We start from the raw sequence: 14,502 nt of genomic DNA on the forward strand, positions 1-14,502 counted from the left end.
ACATCAAGTTCTGTACACAAACTATGAGGTCTCCAAAATTTTCTATACATACTATGTATCCGTTGTAATATCGAACCCAACCCTCCTTGAATTTATTTATGGAAATCGTATTGTGTGAGATCGGTTTAAAATACGATTTCTATACTTGGACGTCCAAATATTTTAAACGTTTTACTTTATTTATTTTTGATTTTGAATCATATAAAAATTATAATCGTCATCTAAAGAAAGGTTGAAAGCATCTAATTACTCTTACCTCCCAATTGAGGTAAAAATGATCCTAATTCGTGGACAACAATCCAAAAATAAAAATGAAAAATTACTCACATTAGACTGCTAACTGCTAGGCAGCACTTTATAAACGTCAAATAGTTATAATAGAGAGCATCCTGACTCGCCCACTCTTCATCTCTTCCTAAGTGCTCCGGCGGTAGAAAAGAAAGCACAAAAAAAATATTTTTACGGAGAGCAGATTGTCACCAAGTTCTCATCGAACAATAAAATAACTTCGGCGTAGGCCAGTTTACAGCTGCTGATAGTAAATTAAAAAAGAATAGTATCAAATGATTCGTAACCAAAACTGGAGGTAAAAATGTAAGCAGACTTGATCTCATTTAAAAATATAAATTCAATTCTATTAATATATCATTCCATTATTTTTTTTAATTTTGAAGAACACTGAATTAACCATTTGCATGCTATCACCGAATGTCGAACATAAAAATACAACATACACATAAATAAATTTGAAATGCCTATGTAAATTATATGGAACACAATAGAGCGAACGTGGCGTGAACGTTGGCACGCAAACATATCGTTATTGGCACGGAAAGCTGCGGAATAAAGCGGAACAGCCAATCAACTTATCTCACTGTGGTTAGAGGTAATGTGTTGCTTAATATGACATGCAGGTTGCGTTTTAATTAGGTTTTATTACTGTGAATAGCTTCGAATTCTCCGCTCTACGATTGTCAATCGCTTGGGCCTAGCTTAAAACTCCCCACTCTTCTTCCAATTGTCAATCACATGGGTTTTTGATTGAAGTGTATTAAAAAATTGACGTGAAAATCTTCAAACACTTGTTTGCAATTCCAATAACGGTAATACAAAATGGTATCCACCTAAATCAGGTATAAAATTTTTATAAAAGCCTTAAACAACATAACTCTGAAAAGGTTTAACTAAGAAACCTGAAATATGTAGAGTTTCTAAAAACAGGTCAAATGATCCGAGACGATATTTCTATCGTTTCAGTAAAGGAATATAATTCCATACTAAAATGGTTATCACCTTTTGCACTTGTAGATTCAAGTTGGCCGCTACAAGGCGAAGATTTCTGTCTTCCTCATCTTTGATATTCTCAAAGCTTGATACAATGCTGGGCAGCATTGTATGTATAGTGCCCATTCTAATTTGTGTTTTGATGAATGAAGATAATAGTTTAATTAAATAAGAATATAGGACATCAAAGACACAGGCGGATTAGGAAACCTTACACATTTAATAGAGTATCGGGTTCTGTTCCTGCCTGTCTTCATCGTATCGAATTCTACTACAAAAGCTAAATGTACGAATGAGGAGTTCATAGTAACTGCGGAAACAAAGTACTGTGAACTTCGAAAGCTGATAAATAATGACCTTTTATATAAAAGCCAGAATCATAAATGGAGAGGATTTAATTTAGACTCTATTTTTTGTGTGTTACCTCATATTTTACTGCATGTGTTGGTTTTGTTGATGTACTTTAATTATTTATTAATGTCAGTAAGCTCTGACAAAACAGCTATCTATAATAATGTGTCCTATAATAGACCAATCGCCTTCTATTTAAGATACGCAACTCGACATAAAAAATAGGTATTATATCGACTCTCCTTTTATGTACTTCACCTCATATCTTACTGCGTTTTTTTTTAATTGATAATACTTAATTTTTGGAATACAGTAGGAAAAACACTGGCTTTTTATAATTTATTCAACATAGATTTAATGTATTGACACTAAAACTATTTTTTCAAATTTAATTTCATTTTGAAATTCAAATCTCCAATAGACACCTACAGCACTCCAGTTGTTCATCTCAAATACTTCCAAAAACTCAGAATATTAATACTAGAAAAGCTGTGAATTTCTATTGTAATAAATCAGGTGACAGAACCAGAGCCACCGTTTTGTTAAAGGCTCTATGCTCGGCAAACACTGCATATAACTGAATACCTGCAATTACTGTCCGCTGTTGAAGTATGGAAACCGCTTGGGATAATAATTATTTTCATTAATTCAACGAAAACGGGATCAACTATATGAAAAGACTAACGACCGTATGAAATAATAACATTGAGTAATCCCTTAGGTGTCATGCTGTCTCTTTCATTATCGAGTGGAACGTAGAGACAGATAGATAATTAGCAAAGTATTATTTTTGCACATGGCTGTTAGACTTTTAATCTAGTTTTTCCCGTTTCTGTTGAATTAATGCAATTCATTTTGAATCCAAACGGTAGCAGTGTAATTGTAAATGTCGCCTTCAGCGAAAAACTTAACAATATTGTGTTTACGAATCCCTTTAACAGTAGGTAAAATCATCAACAAATTTTTTTTTAAATTAAATTTTTTTTTCCACGCCGAAATTTGGTCAGCATATTACTATTTTATGTTTTAAGGTATCAAACTAGGCTTGAAAACAGAAAACAAGTGAAAACGTACAAAAATAACCTACATCTTCCTCAAAAGTACCAGCACTTCGTAAATCGGATTGTTTTAACCGACTTCTGTTGCTAACTGTACTTACATTTTGATACAATTCCAATACTATTACACAAACACCTACTTACAAATCACATTCGACCTTTTTTAATCGAATACTTCCAACTACAAATAGGTAAACATATTTTCTTCCTACAAGTCGAGGTTAAATATTTTCAACCGACTTAAAAAAGAGGTGAGTTCTTAATTCGTCTGTTTTTTTTTTATACTTTTTCATTTAACGTGGAATAGACGTCATTTGGTTCCATGGTCACTTCATAGAGCTCAGTAGTTTTTATTTGTTTTTATATTTGTGTGCTTTTGTTTAAAACAATATTACAAAAAACAAATCACGTTGAGATGATGATTATAGAATCCGTTTCATTACAAAATAATTAAATGAATCTTTGAAAGCCTCCGAAATCCGATTCATCTTCATTCATATTTAAGAGACGATGGTATTCAGTTGAATCGTCCCTATCATACATTCATAATTAAATGAGTCACCTAATTAATCATTTTCGTGAATAATTAACGAATTATTACGACTAATTAGTTTGAAATCGTGATACCGAATGTTTGATTTGAATTATCATTTGAAGGCTTGCGTAATTTACATGATACATACACATATAACATTTAACAGTCAAAAGACTGAAGATATACATATATAATTTCTTTATTAAATGTTACGCCATTGATGTTGACGATACAAAATGTCAAAGATATTTTAAATGAAATTCAATATAAATACGAGTTTACAACCAGTATTTTAATCCTACTAATATTAGAAGCAAAAGTTTGTATTTTATTATTTGTTCCTCTTTCACGCAAATACCACTGAACGGATTTAGACGAAACTTAGCACACAGATAGTTTATACCTAGGATTAATACATAGGATAGTTTTTATCCCGATTTCATGATCACGTAAGATCATTTTCAATTTGTAGTGGGCAGGTTGCGAGCAACAGCTAGTAATACATAATTAATATATAAAGTTGAAGTTGCCCTTCCTGAATGCGCATGCAAATGCTTGTAGATTCAAAAGTGAATTTCAAAGCGATGTAACACTACTAGCTGTTGCGCGTGACTTCGTCCACGTGGTTATGAATGTTTAAAATCGTTTTCTAATGCCCGCGTTTTTCTAACATATTTCAATACTATTCTTTTTCTATTAATCATAGCGTAATAGTATATGGTATAGCCTTCCTCAACAAATGGGTTATCTAGCACTGAAATGATTTTTGAAAGTTCCTGAGAATCAAACACAAACTCTTTAGCTGTATAGTCTTAGTAAAGGTGAGGGATTTCTGTCGTATTTGTAATACGAATAAAACATTTAGGGGAACAAAAATAGATAGCAGAGGATTCTCAGATCTACTTAATATGCGTAGAAAAATTTCATACAAAGCAGCCAATCAGTTTCGGAGATATATGGTAACTAAATTGTGACTCGAGAATGTAACGTATAAGAGTTTCCAAAAGAAACCTGGCTCTCAACTAGTGAAATAATTGCGTCTTTTACTTTATTCCTATTCTACATAGAGATCAAAATATCCTTTCCAATAGCAACATGAATACAAACATATAACTACGATATTCACAAACTAGCAATTACAACGTTACGTTCATTTGAAATAGGTATAAACGGACCGTGGTAAACTACTCGGTTAATTAATTAAAACCCGTGGTTAGGTTAGTTTTCACGTGTAGAGTTTATAGTTAAATATTTTAATAAGCGAAATTAACTGGGCATGATCGTATTTCCTTGTTATTTCCCGGTTGGAGAGCGAAGAGTTATGTTACAAATTCATGTAAGCAGAGATATTTGTAGCGTCGGAGTTAAATTAAAACATCTTAATAGGAAAGAAAAAGAAAATCTAATTACTATTCGAAGAGTTTATTATTTATACTGGTCAGTGGTGACCAACAATGAGGTTTTGTAAATGGCATTTTCTTGTCAACCTGTTTTAAATAACCTTTCTTTAAAATAAACATGGAAGTTACTAAATTCTATAACATTTGTACATTTATAAATAAATAACTAAATAAATATAGAATTTTTAAAACATTAGTGTATTGAGACTATAAAAAATATAGTCAATTCACTATGAAAATATTTACACTATCAACGAAAATATAAGTGAATACTTACTCATAATAGCTAATCTGATCCCAATATACAACAGAGGATAACAGAGACAGATAGCAGCGAAAAAATAACGTAATCTCACGCCACCAAAACCTCTACTTCCCTCATTAACACGAACACTAACACGCAAAAAACACTAACAAACACGAAAACACACTCACAGTCAAACAAAATTCACTTAAACACACAATCAAATACAGTTTTAATAGAGAAATTGTGATTTGAAACAACAATAGAGTGTCGTAGAGCCCGCGTAGACCCGTCCGGCCGCTACGAGGCTCCGCTACGGACTGACGTAGCTTGGAGGGAAATAGATTTGCGCACGCTACGCCGTCAGTTATTTGGTGCTTTTCTTATTGAATACGTTCTCGTGGTGGAGTTGAATGGGTTGTTTTTAATGTTTTGCACACATTTTTATAAGGGTTAGGGCTTATGCTCATTGGGGATTACCGCCTTGGATTTTCATGTAAATTTATAACAAGTTTTTTAGCTTGTAGAAGTTTTTGCTTGATTTATTATTCATTACGATAGTCAAATACAAAAGAGCTGTTTATACTTTTCAATTTGGTTTTCATAATGAGTTTCAAATAAGCTGTAACATTAATTGGGAATGAGTACTAGCTTTGTATAAGATTATGATGTGTTTTTAATTTAAAAGAAAATGTTAGTATTATTGAAATGGCATCTACCATTTCGACCTTTGAAATAATAAGAATTCGGACGTTAAATAATTCTGAATAGTTTGATTAGTAACGTATTTAACGGAGTAACCGTAACAGTATTTTAAACCATTTTGACGTCATTTATTTTGTTTTGAAAAACATTTTCTTAATTTTCCTTTTTTTATTAATAACATGGACTTATAACTTATTGTACATAATCTTCTATATGCTAGCGCATTCAGCGCCCTGCACATTAAGATTCAATGTAACGAAACGCCGCGCCGTTTAAATTTATAATGAGACAGTTTAGATCTATTTCTGTAATAGTGGAGTATTAGGTCACTGAGACAAAACAAATTTAAAGTTACACGCCTATACAAATATATAATCTATACTAATATATAAAGCTGAAGAGTTTATTTGTTTAAACGCGCTAATCTCAGGATCTACTGGTTCAAATTGAAAAATTATTATTGTGTTCAATAGACCATTTATCAAGGAACTATAGGTTACATAACATCACGATGCTACTAATAGGAGCGAAGATACAATTTAAAAAGTGGAAAAAATAGAAAAAAAAAATCACCTTCGAGGTCTTCCGTTGCATGCGCTGCGAAAACGGTTCAAGATCTTCAACCACGCGGACGAAGTCGCGGGCAACAGCTAGTCCAAGTATAAAGAGATTCATTATTTCAAATGAGAATCACTGACAATAAAAAAGTCAAGTAAAAAAAACAAAAATATAATTTGGCAAGGACTATAATAAGAAGTAGTAAAATATAAAATAGTCTATGCCTTTGTTATCTTCGCTCTGAAGTAACCACAACCCAACTCATTAGTCTGGTTCCTCATAAGCACTTAGCGATAATACAAGACAAGTTATCTTTGCGTCTTAATGATTAATTTTTTATTACGGTTTAAGCCTGAATAGAAAAGAGGTTGGTATTCTTATCTATTCGTTTAAGTTATCAATTATTATAATAATCAAGTTTTAATTAACTTTTTAGTGGTTTAAACATATATTATAGCGTCCTTGGCCATAAAATAATACAAAAGGTAATTTATAGATACGATGTTTATTAGATATAAATAAGTATTGGTTATTAAAATAGAGCAAGCATATGCCTTAAAAGGTTACCTATTATTGTAAATTTATTTGTTTCAAAAAGCGATTATTAATTATTAGAACAACACCGTCATCTTATTTCAAAGAGCTACGAGACAGGACATTTAATTGGAAATATAATTTCATGTGAAATATTTTGTGTCTAATCATTTTAGCATCGAAATCGGTAGTCAGTTTTAAGAAGCATTTAAGATTTTGAAACTGAATCAAATTTTCTACTAAGTATAGTAATTTTTTATGACGTTCTTTTTATTACATTTTTCTGTCCTCGAAATACTTCTCGATATATCTGCCGACGACAATCATTGGTCGTTTCTGCCATTCTTTTAAAGTAGCTTTGTTTGGAGTAACCTGTAAAGAAGAATATAGATTAGTTTTTCATTTTTGACTATTTCCTTAACGATAATACTATCCATCTAACTATCTAACATTATTCATGTGCCTGTGACTTTTTGTTTGCACTTTTCTACACTGTACATCATCATCATCATCAAAATCAAAAAGCAAAAATCAACCTTATTGCGTTAAGATAAAATTGTCAGCACAAACTAGGCTTAAGCTAGGCTAGGCCAAGGTTAGCAAATATAAAACTTCTACGTAATAATAGAAACGTTGTTGCAATAAGTGAGGCTAACGCCATCTAACGAAACAAACTGCAACTAAAACAAAACTTAACAGCGCCATCTCTTAGCAGTTTAACGTACCTGATCGCCGAGTAAGCGGTTTAAGAAGGTGACACAGATGATACCGGCTCGTATGCCCGCTGCCCTGGTATATGCGGCGAAAGCATTCGCTTCCATCTCAATGTTGCGGACGCCTAAGCCCTTCAGAGTGTTGAGAAAAGTCATTTTATCTGTCTGCGTGTAGTCACAGAATGGCCCATCTAGACGCCCTTGGCCTGTGAACGACGTTTGAATAAATATGAGATTACGCATAGATGTGTTCACTGTTCTCTATGCAAAAGTATATTACTATAGTGTCAGTAGTTATATGGCAAAGTAATTTGTATCAAGAAAGATTGATGCTTATGTTTTCAGATGATTTTTTTTAGAAGACAAATCTTACAATAGATACCAATAACAGACCTAGTAATGGTATGCACACTTTTATTTACCATGTTATAATGGAATATTTTTAGTAAATAATAGTAGGTCTTATTTCTTTCTACTACTGAATCATTCAAGACTTGAAATCTTCTTACTACTAACTCAAAGTTTAAGGCTCATTCCAATCCACTCGAATATGAAAGTCTTACCGATATAAAAGTCATCAGCTCCCATAGTCCCTCCAATATAAGTCCCGAAGTCATCATTGTCCACACTTAGTGAGTGTACTTCCTGACACACTCGAGAGTCCAGAATAGATGGTAACTGACGAGTTTTGCCCAGCACTGGCTGAAACAGGAAATTCAATAACACTTAGCCAGATGAAAGATAGAAAAAAGTTACACTAAATGAACTCTTGGTCGCCATCGGCATAATATCTTCCTATTATGACGATCTTAGTTCTTTATATGTTTAGCCCCAAAAAAATTACATGCATTATCTATCAATTCTTCTTAAAGACTTTTTAAATAGAGAGTGGGCAAAATTTTTGTTCTGGTTCTTTACATCGTCCTTACTCCGTCCGTAATCCTTACGTCGCTCGCGGTTTCTCAAACATTCACTCAGGACATGCTTGCGATCACGCATATCCTCTGTAGCGATCGAAACCACGACATGTCGCGCGCAGCGAGTTTGACGTATTGGCCTAAAGAACTCACCTATCCTATGCCTTGCTGACCTCAACTCATTTACTAGATAAAACAGCCTTAGCTCTCATCTGCTAAGAATATATACGTTCACTTACTATATCGAAAGTTTTGCCCAGATTCCCGTTGAGTCCAAACGATGTCACCACGACTGACCCTGGAGGGATGTCCAGACCACCGCTCGTTCCTATCCTGAAGATGATCGGGTCTTTGACCTTCGCGTATGCTAGCAGCTTGATCACCTCTTGAAGAACCGTTGTCATTGATGGGACTCCTATACCATGCTGTAATGGAAACAATGAGATATTTCAGTTTGGTTTTTAATCGCTCATCACATACATTTTGGGGAGTGAATAGACTTTTTTAAGGCTATAAAGAATGTTTTCATAATGGACGGAATCATAAACAAAAATGCTAAAATGAAGATTTTTAATCTCTGATTAGTGCTGCAACATCATTAATTTAGAGCTCAAATAGAATAGTCAAGAATTATAACACTATTGACTTATAATTGTGCTAGCATTGGACTGCGGGTAATCTCAGGGCGCTAAACAGAAATGAGTTTTAGCATTAATAATTTAGTGCTTAGTGCGTAGAATCGGACAAAATCTATTTTTGATCCTCCTTAGCGATTTTATCCGCATCAGTGCAAAACAACGCTGGGTCAGCTCAGCTCTTAAAAGATTAGATAATATTAGTTACCTACAGTTGGATGCTAACCTTCGTCTCTATTTTTTACTCACAAAAGAAAAAGACAGCAATAGGGTACTTACGCTAACTGAGAGGACTGGTCCAGCTTTATACATGGCGTATCTTTGGGAGTGTTTGGTGAGGTTCACGAGCTTCTTATTCTTCTCAGGAAGGTCCAATAATTCGGCTATGTACTGTGCAAAATCTCGCATGCGATACTTGGTGCCGCCCATGCAGACAAACTGGGAAAAGTAACGAAACATTCAAGGTTCCGGTCAAGACCGAGTCGGACTCGCTTCACTGGCGTTTCTGTACAAATTTGCGATTTGTTAATTATCGAAGATATATTCAAAAGTAAAAGTAAGTAAAAGACATTTTTTTTTTTGAACGTCAAACAATTTATTTACACAATATTAAAATCTAAAATGTCAGTCTGTAGGTAGATTCTCATGGAGAAAAACGAGCAAGAAACTCCATGGTTACTCTTTTTCACTGCCGTATAAAAATTATCTGGGTTATATATATTATTATGGTTGCATTCTATGAAAACGATGTAACACCAATATTCGGCCAAACAAATATGTTTAGTATTGTAATATCATCATTGGCCTAGCCTTTTCCCAACTATGTTGGGGTCGGCTACCAGTCTAACCGGTTTCAGCTAAGTACCAGTGTTTTACAAGGAGCGACTGCCTATCTGACCTCCTCAACCCAGATACCTGGGCGACACGATACCCCTTGGTTAGACTGGTTGTCAGACTTTTCAAGGTTCTGACTACCTGTAACGACTGTCAAAGATGTAAGAATAACAGCCGGGACCCACAATTTAACGTGCCTTCCGTGTAATAGTCCTTATATATTTTTATAGTGTTATAGTCCTCTTGAAAACGCATTTGATTTGATGATAAAATCAAATGCATTTTCAAGAGACAGATACTTATTAACTATGTTTGAAGTGCTTTTAGGTGTTTTTATGAAGTGATGTCATGATTGCATCACACTTATATTAGAAACGTGAAATGATGAGAGTGTGTTTGTATGTGTGCTTGTTACCTCCCTAAAAACGGGTGGACCGATTTCGATGATAGCCCGTATGGACTTAGCTGAGCTACTATTTTAGGTTTGGAATTGTTAAGTATTCTTTTCTTTGAAATAATGTTTTTTTTAATATAAATAGTAAATAAATGTTAGTTACCGAACTCCTCCGAAACGGCAAAACTGATTTTTACCAAATTTTATATACGTATTGGGTAGGTCTGAGAATCGACCAACATCTATTTTTCATACCCCTAAGGGATAAGGGTTGCTCACACTAAAAAAAAATATTTTTTGGACGAAATTGTTTGTTTTTATTTTTTTTATAATGTGGCACTAAAAATACATACAACTAGAAAAAAAAATCGGCAAATCAACGTTTGCTGGGTCAGCTAGTTATTAAATAAATATTTACCTTAACATCTCCGAATATAGCTGGCAGGTCGTAGTTTTGCGTGTCAAGTCCGAGGTGGTAGAGAATGTCTACTTTTAACTCCTGAAGATGCTTGTTCAAGAGTTTTATGGTTCCATCGTTGTTCCTGGAATCAATGTTCATACTTCCACTTCAAAATACCAAAACAAAGATTGAGGCCTACTGCCATATTTTAAAGGATTATTATTATCGGATGTGGAAGAAAGATGCTGCTCTACATTGTGCATTGCTCTGTCGCGCTTCAACATCTATATTAATATTACTTCAAGACGTGGCAGTAGACAGGCTTAAATTAAAATACGGTAAGGTCCATTAGATTCTTTCGAAATTGAAAGCCAGCTTAAATTGTGAAGACTTTAGAAGTTAATCGTTAAGAACACATACGTTGTAGACAACCAGTGTTCAGCTGGAGAGGCATCTCCCATTTTCCAGATTCTTAAGAACTTACTTTAAAAATTACAGTAACTCATCATCATTGGCCTAGCCTTTTCCCAACTATGTTGGGGTCGGCTACCAGTCTAACCGGGTTCAGCTAAGTACCAGTGTTTTACAAGGAGCGATCTGACCTCCTCAACCCAGTTGCCTGGGCAACACGATACCCCTTGGTTAGACTGGTTGTCAGACTTTTCAAGCTTCTGACTACCTGTAACGACTGTCAAAGATGTAGGAATGACAGCCGTGACTCACAATTTAACGTGCCTTTCAAAACACGGAAAATTACAGGAACTACTTTTAATTTAGCTGTGCTATAACTGATATAAAATTAAAGATCTCTAGTCGAGATTGCAATTCCTGGAAAGAACTTTGGATTTGGTAGTTGGTGTTTATTATTTTTTGCACATGTTAATTTTTTCACTTTTTTCTTACCTAGGGTACTCTTTTCCCGGATTCAGTTCGTTCCACAACAGCCTGCAGTTGTCATAGTGAGCCACCAGCCGCGGATTGTCCCGGATCACAAAATCGCAATCACACTTCATTTTCTTTTCTGAAACAATATAATTAAGATATTCTGTCGAAATGTCCACTGACCTTAAATACATATTTAAAAACAATCATCTAAACTAACTGAACTATCTGGTTTCAGATAAGTATGTTTGTCAGTAAAAACACAATAATAATGCTCTACATTAAAGTGTTGGATCGGACAATAAATCTTTTTTTCGCCAGCCCATTTCTTCCCACTGCTGGCCTTAATTCTTTGCGAAATTCTTTCACAATCCTTAATCAAATGCTACCTTCAAGCATTCATTGAGGTCATTCGGTGAGAACATTTGGTAACTATTATCATTGTACAACCGACTTGCAAAAACTCATTTTCTAAAAATCCACTGAAGCGTACGCTAATAATTTTATTTTAACAACAGGAACATACAACTGTCTTCAAATAAAAACTATCTGGTAATCGAAACTCAATGAAATAATTAAGGGGCCTAATGACAGCTAATTACGTAAATCTTCAAGAAAATCGAAAATTTATCCAGAACGAGGGTCTGAGGTAACAAACATAAAAATAGAAACGAATTGAAAAAAGAACTCTTTTTTAGTCAGCTGATAATGTCTACATCGTTGTCCACAAAAAACTGGCTTAGTCCTTTCTTGTAAAAAAAAATGATATAAAACACACATTGTCTGTTTTAGTCCTACCTTGTAAAAAAAAACTAAATTGGATCTAAAACACACATTGTCCAATAACACAAATACCATATTCAAAACCTTGTCATTGTATCACTAACCTTTCAAGAAACAACTTGTTGGTGAGACAAACAACTAGCAAATGCCGCTTGTTCAATACATTGCAGCAATAAATTATAACTCCGCCGATTGTTCTTGCAAGCGCATTGGATATTTATCTGTAGTACTTATAATCTTGATTGTACGGTAAGTAGTGCGGCGTGCATAGTAATTACAAGGATGTGATCTAAGCATTATAATTAGGAATCATATCTTTCATGTTAATGGGTTGAATTAACATTTTGTTGTAATGATTTAGTGTATTTACTGATGGCTTATACTAAATCCTCTTTTTTTGGATTATTTACTAAAAGAGTTTCAACGGAACCCTTTTAGTCAGGCTCGGTTGTCCGTCTGTCACCAGGCTGTATCTCATGAACAGTTATGGCTAAACAGATAGCCGCTATAACAAGAAATACAGAAAAAAAGGTATATGTTAGTCAACCCCACTGCGTACTAACACACTACTTCAAGACTTATATTGTCATGTATTGGAAACCTCAAATACTAACGATCTAGAATCAGAAAGCTTCAAAGTTCATTTCGGTTTGAAGAAACATTTTTGCAGATAACCCGAGTTTAATACTAGGCCGCCTATTTCATCAGTGCAAGCCAGATAAATACCCAATGCAAAATCGACTTTGCGAACATGCTAAATGGTAAATCGATTTATTTATCACAGGTGTTTGTTGCTATGCACCAAATACAGTACGGCTCTATGCGGAACTAGATAATGACAGTCTCACCTTGACCCTGACCCTTGATTGTGATCTTTTAGGTGTATAATAGGATATTATCCAAAAATAATCTGTTTATTCCGTTAGATAGATTTCCAAAAAATATTGGATACGTATTTTTTCTTTTATCTCGTAAACAAAAAATGAAGGGTCAAGGAATGATACAGTGAAATAAAATCTCGCGTGACGTCACTTACCAGTATGCTTTTTACTAGCAAGTGATGTTACTTTAGATTTATTTAAATACGTATTCTTAATGTTAATTACTGCACGGTTCGTTGACTGGTATTTACATAGATTCTGATCCTAACATATGATAAACATTTATCAGTTTTAAGTCAAGGTGCTCTTAGACAGAGTCATGTAATGATGGTACTTGTAAACAAGAGCACAAGCTTAACTTTTCAACTAAAGCGTTGCATGCTCATCTTCATTTATAAATACAGGAATGAACACGTCACGTCGAGCCGTAAAATAACTTAAGCATATTCGCTCTACAAATTTTTAAATTCTTATACCCAATGGAATACTTTACTTCACGAAAAAAAGTTTCTAAATAAAGATCTTTGCCGCTCTATATTTCTAATCAACTAAGTTTTAAATTACACAGACATTTCGGTATTTATAATGCGATTGGCGATGGAACTTGGCATTCATTATAGGGCCCCGGTAATTTGAAGTTAGCATAATTCTGTTAGTTAGTTTGCCTGGGGCACGCGAACGCTCGCGTCGAATAGTTCGCTTCGATTTGCCTAGAAATGGTGTTAAATAAATAGATACTGCAGTGTCTTGTGATGATGTGAAATATGTATTTAGAATTTTGTATTTTATTGAAAGTTCAAAGAACTTAAAGTATTATCATCAGATGTGGCAGCGCTATAAACGAATACTGACGTCAATTTATTTGTTTTACTTACTAATATAACAAAGATCATCTAGATTTAAACTACATGGATAGCCAAGTGGTATAGTGCACTACGTCAAATATGCTGTGTGCTACTTGTCGCAGGTTTGATCCCCGCGTAGGACAAGCATTTGTGTGATCCGATTGCAAGGAACGCTTGTTCTGACTCTGGGTGTATTTTTGCCTGTGACTTGAATGTCTGCAAAACCTCCGCGACATAAGGATTGGATTCATTAATGTGGGAGTCGTTTCAAAAAACGAGAACTTCCGATTAATGAAGTATAGAGCAAGTAGAGTCTCCGTGGACTATAAACTTTTTATAACCGCTTGTTGGTCGATAGTTCACGACTTTAAGCTTTGGAAGCCTTTTAAACCACGTGTAGAAGGCCCCTTATGAAACCTGTGTTTACCTATAAACATTCCACATGATCAATTTCCAATTTATATCACAATATCCAGTTTCATAAAAGAGGTGCCTAACATGAAGAGAAAGTATATTCAGATCCTCAATGAAACCACTAATCCATAAGAT

The 14,502-nt window shown here is 34.2% G+C and overlaps 1 protein-coding gene across 1 annotated transcript; it reads right to left on the bottom strand.

The window, feature by feature from the left end:
• Positions 1-6,621: 6,621 nt before the first annotated feature.
• Positions 6,622-11,771, bottom strand: LOC113496155 (uridine phosphorylase 1-like). The gene is made up of 7 exons (XM_026875288.1): positions 11,466-11,771; positions 10,581-10,704; positions 9,214-9,372; positions 8,539-8,724; positions 7,946-8,084; positions 7,395-7,588; positions 6,622-7,041 (listed from the first exon to the last, which is right to left on the bottom strand). Exons 1-7 carry the CDS (start codon positions 11,636-11,638, stop codon positions 6,943-6,945), a joined length of 1,074 nt encoding a protein of 357 aa, XP_026731089.1. The 5' UTR covers positions 11,639-11,771; the 3' UTR covers positions 6,622-6,942.
• Positions 11,772-14,502: the final 2,731 nt, after the last annotated feature.

The sequence above is a fragment of the Trichoplusia ni genome, chromosome 7 (assembly GCF_003590095.1).
Source record: "Trichoplusia ni isolate ovarian cell line Hi5 chromosome 7, tn1, whole genome shotgun sequence".
In the NCBI taxonomy this organism is placed as follows: domain Eukaryota; kingdom Metazoa; phylum Arthropoda; class Insecta; order Lepidoptera; family Noctuidae; genus Trichoplusia; species Trichoplusia ni.

Coding starts and splice junctions, on each gene's coding strand:
- LOC113496155 (XM_026875288.1), bottom strand. CDS start 11,638: ATGTATTTAAGGTCAGTGGACATTTCGACAGAATATCTTAATTATATT. Junction 8,085..8,538: donor TGGGCAAAACTTTCGATATA/GTAAGTGAACGT, acceptor TTCCTGTTTCAG/CCAGTGCTGGGCAAAACTCG. Junction 7,042..7,394: donor ACCGCTTACTCGGCGATCAG/GTACGTTAAACT, acceptor TCTTCTTTACAG/GTTACTCCAAACAAAGCTAC.